The 3,353-nt window shown below is 39.9% G+C and overlaps 1 protein-coding gene across 1 annotated transcript; it reads right to left on the bottom strand.

Annotated features, from left to right (window-relative positions):
* Positions 1 to 77: 77 nt before the first annotated feature.
* LOC146450507 (uncharacterized) lies at positions 78 to 2,690 on the bottom strand. The gene has a single exon (XM_085100329.1). The coding sequence runs from the start codon at positions 2,477 to 2,479 to the stop codon at positions 449 to 451; it is 2,031 nt and encodes a 676-aa protein (XP_084956455.1). The 5' UTR covers positions 2,480 to 2,690; the 3' UTR covers positions 78 to 448.
* Between the last annotated feature and the right edge of the window lie 663 nt (positions 2,691 to 3,353).

Raw genomic sequence — 3,353 nt, 5'->3', positions numbered from 1 at the left:
TTCAGAAAAAGATAGGGGGCCACATACATTCCACTGCAAAATATTGAAAAGTAAATCTAAAGAATCTTTATCGAAGTTGTTCGGTAGACAAAGTTGATTTTGGCCGTGCGGTTTTAAGCAAACGCTACATATGCGAAATGTAGTGCTATTGCGAAGAAACGCGGAGAAAAAATCACTAGCGAAGGACAAGTAATTCGTTGAAATTGAACGAGAATAGCTTTCGGAACTCAAGGAAATTACTGTTCTGTCATTGCTGACGATGAACGCGAAGAACAGTTGTGGGATGAGGTCAATTTCTTTAAGTACTTGTGACAGCATTTGGTCTTCGCCGCAATATGTCATCTCAGCCATGAACTTGTTTGGTATAGATTACCTGCCACATTCAAAAAAGGTACTTTACACTTCGCTCACAAGAAACTATTCAACTTATTCAGTCATTGTAAAACATTTACTGCTTATGAACTTGGCGATGTATGTCAATTTTCGGTGTTCTTAGCTCGTAGATTCCGTTAGAGTGCAAGTATACGAGGTCGATAGGATAAATCAATGCATTTACAGCTTCTTTAAAACTCTTACCGGCATTGAGTTTAAATTTTGCTGGTTCAGTCTCCGAATACTCAGCTAGATAGGCTGTTTTGTGGTCTTCCGATAACCTTAAAACTTTGCCAATGAACACTTCAGGACATTTTTCAGTAGAATTCGACGCTACTAAAGCAACAAAATCGCCAGGTATGGGAAGATATTCTATGTTTCCTTCCTCGTCTTCATCGCTCAAGATAAGTACACCGTCTTCGTCAAGGCTTCGAGAAACCGTCGAGCTTAACATATCTAGCGCCTTACTTTTCTTCTGAGCCAAGGGACGTTCGTCGTAAAATCGCTTTTGCGTCCTTACGGAATGCTTCATTAAAGTTGCAAACGATTCTCTCAGCGCAGGATCGTTACTTCCGGGCAAAGTCAAAAAATGATTTACGACTGCTTTTCTTAAATCGACCGTGGTTAACTTCATTGAAAAATATTTTTCGAAAAGCGAAGACACGTAATTTGTATACGAAGCATGAGTGAAGGGGTCGCCTCTTGAATTGACGAACAAAAAATCATGTTCTTTACCCCCCAAAAGCAAGTTTCTCATTTTAGTGGAGTAAATCTTCAAATAATTAGTGAGAAAAGTCAATGGTGTTAGATCTGTTCTGTTCGGTCCATAAGTGAGTCTTGTTTTGTAAGCATCCTCATACAAGATGGTGGTTCCGTCTTGATTAAAGCAAAGAAAATTTTGATTCTTACACTCATCGCTGTTTTGGCCGCCATAAATGCGCAAAGATATGTATTCTTTAACTCGCCCGGGGTTAGCTGAACAGTAAAGCAGTAGGAGACATAAGTTCATGCAACTTCTTGCCTGGTCCAACCCAGTTTTCTCGCTTACTTCCCATTTTAATTCACGGCAAAGTTCTAAAAGTTCGCTATAAACCACTTTTTCCAGTGCAGGCTTTTTTGCCAAATCGTCTACTTTATCTCGCCGTGCTAGGCGTTCTAGCTGTCTCTGTATGGCCCTCACTTTGTCTACTGAATCAGTCCAATCTTTGATCTGACTAGATACTGATGGCACTTTCAACACGTTAAGGAAGGCGGAAATATAACGACTGCAAGTTATTGCCTTTACAGAACGCGAATCCATCATGTAATTTGAGAATTGTTGTATTATCTGCGCATCGGCACAGTAAGAAAATTTTGGATCGACTTTTTTCACGTTTTTTAAATACCACATGAATCGAGAAAGTCTTTCAATCATTTTGTCAATAGTCACATTTTGCAACGCACTGCCTTCACGGTCACAATTGAGTTCGCAAGAATAAAACCTTCGTATTTCTTTGATGTCTGAAAGGAGCTCGGGTGACATTTCCTCGCTACTTAGGGAAGCAACTTTTTTGCTTTCATTGCAAGAGGAGTCAGAGGCTTCTTGTGTTACTACATCATCACTGACGGGTTCTACGGAAGAACCAATCAGTTTACTACCCACATTCACAAGGTGTCTGCCATCGCTTTCAAGATCGTCATTTTTGGAGGAAGGCCCTGGTTGGTCGTCTAAACAGTTATTTTGCGTATGATCAAATTCACTTTGAAAATTCCAAGGTATTTGAGATTTTATCGGAGAAAAACCTGTTGAAACGTCGCCCGTTACAGTAGGAACTTGGGGTTCAAAGGTTTGCAAAAAATGCGATAGAAATCTATAGCTACTTTGAAGACGTAATAAATTGTGTTCACTTATTAATCTAAAAGGGCCATTTTGAGGTGGAAGGTGACTGGAGAAAAAACGGTTCTCGTCTTCTGTACAGACTAAAGTCTGTATTTGCAGAAAATTCAGTGTATTACATAAATGATCTTCCGCTACACTAAAAAACAGTTTGCTTTTGACCTCGGAAAAACAGTAAAACAATTCTTTTCCTCGTCTTATTGCATTGAGATTGCCAAACTGAACAGCCATTTCGCCAATCAAAGTTCCACCCAAAATAGCAAGCTAAACTATAACATGCAAAAAAAAATTATATTGACTCCTGTCCACGTAGCCGGCAATCTGTTTCGTTGACAATCTGAGAAAGGCCTCCTTACCAGTCTTTATATACTTGAAAATTATTACATGAACCAATCAATCTTGCTGCAAAAGAGAAAAAAGAAAGAAAGCAACTTAAGAATACACGCAGACTAACACACCCAAAGAAGGATCCTTCCTTAGATTCCTTTAAAAAAGAAATGAATTCGGCCGGACGGGTCCTCTCCCTAACCCTAACCCTAAACCTTACACTAAATTCTATACATAAATCCTTGAACCTTGACCGCAAATCCTAGTAATTTAATTTGCTTAATAGGCTGAACCCCGCTAGCGGGGTTGCCCAATAACTGAACCCCTTCCCGGCTTGGTGTTCAACCCTAAATTTTTAACTTAAGGTTTATGAAAAATCAACCCCAGACATTTAGTTTGCTTAAAAGACTGAACCCTAGAGCGCGGTTCAGCGAGGCACACCCCCTGACTTTATGCGTTTCAATATGGAAAATTTTTATGATTTGACTCACCAAAATTCCTTTCAGTGGAGAGGCGCTGTCAAGTTGTTCATTATCAAATTCAAACGGAAACCAGGTCTGTCAAAAGTACTCTATTTAAAAAAAAACACACAAACAATTAGTGGTGAACCCCGCTTGCGGGGTTGCCCAATAGCTGAACCCCTTCCCGGCTTGGTATTCAACCCTAAATTTTGAACTTAAGGTTTATGAAAAATCAACCCCGGACATTTAGTTTGCTTAAAAGACTGAACCCTCGAGCGCGGTTCAGCGAGGTACAGCCCCCTGACTTTATGCGTTTC

Source organism: Pavona decussata, unplaced genomic scaffold, assembly GCF_977016875.1.
Source record: "Pavona decussata unplaced genomic scaffold, jaPavDecu1.1 SCAFFOLD_454, whole genome shotgun sequence".
Lineage (NCBI taxonomy): Eukaryota > Metazoa > Cnidaria > Anthozoa > Scleractinia > Agariciidae > Pavona > Pavona decussata.
This window is presented reverse-complemented; position numbering and strand designations above follow the sequence as displayed.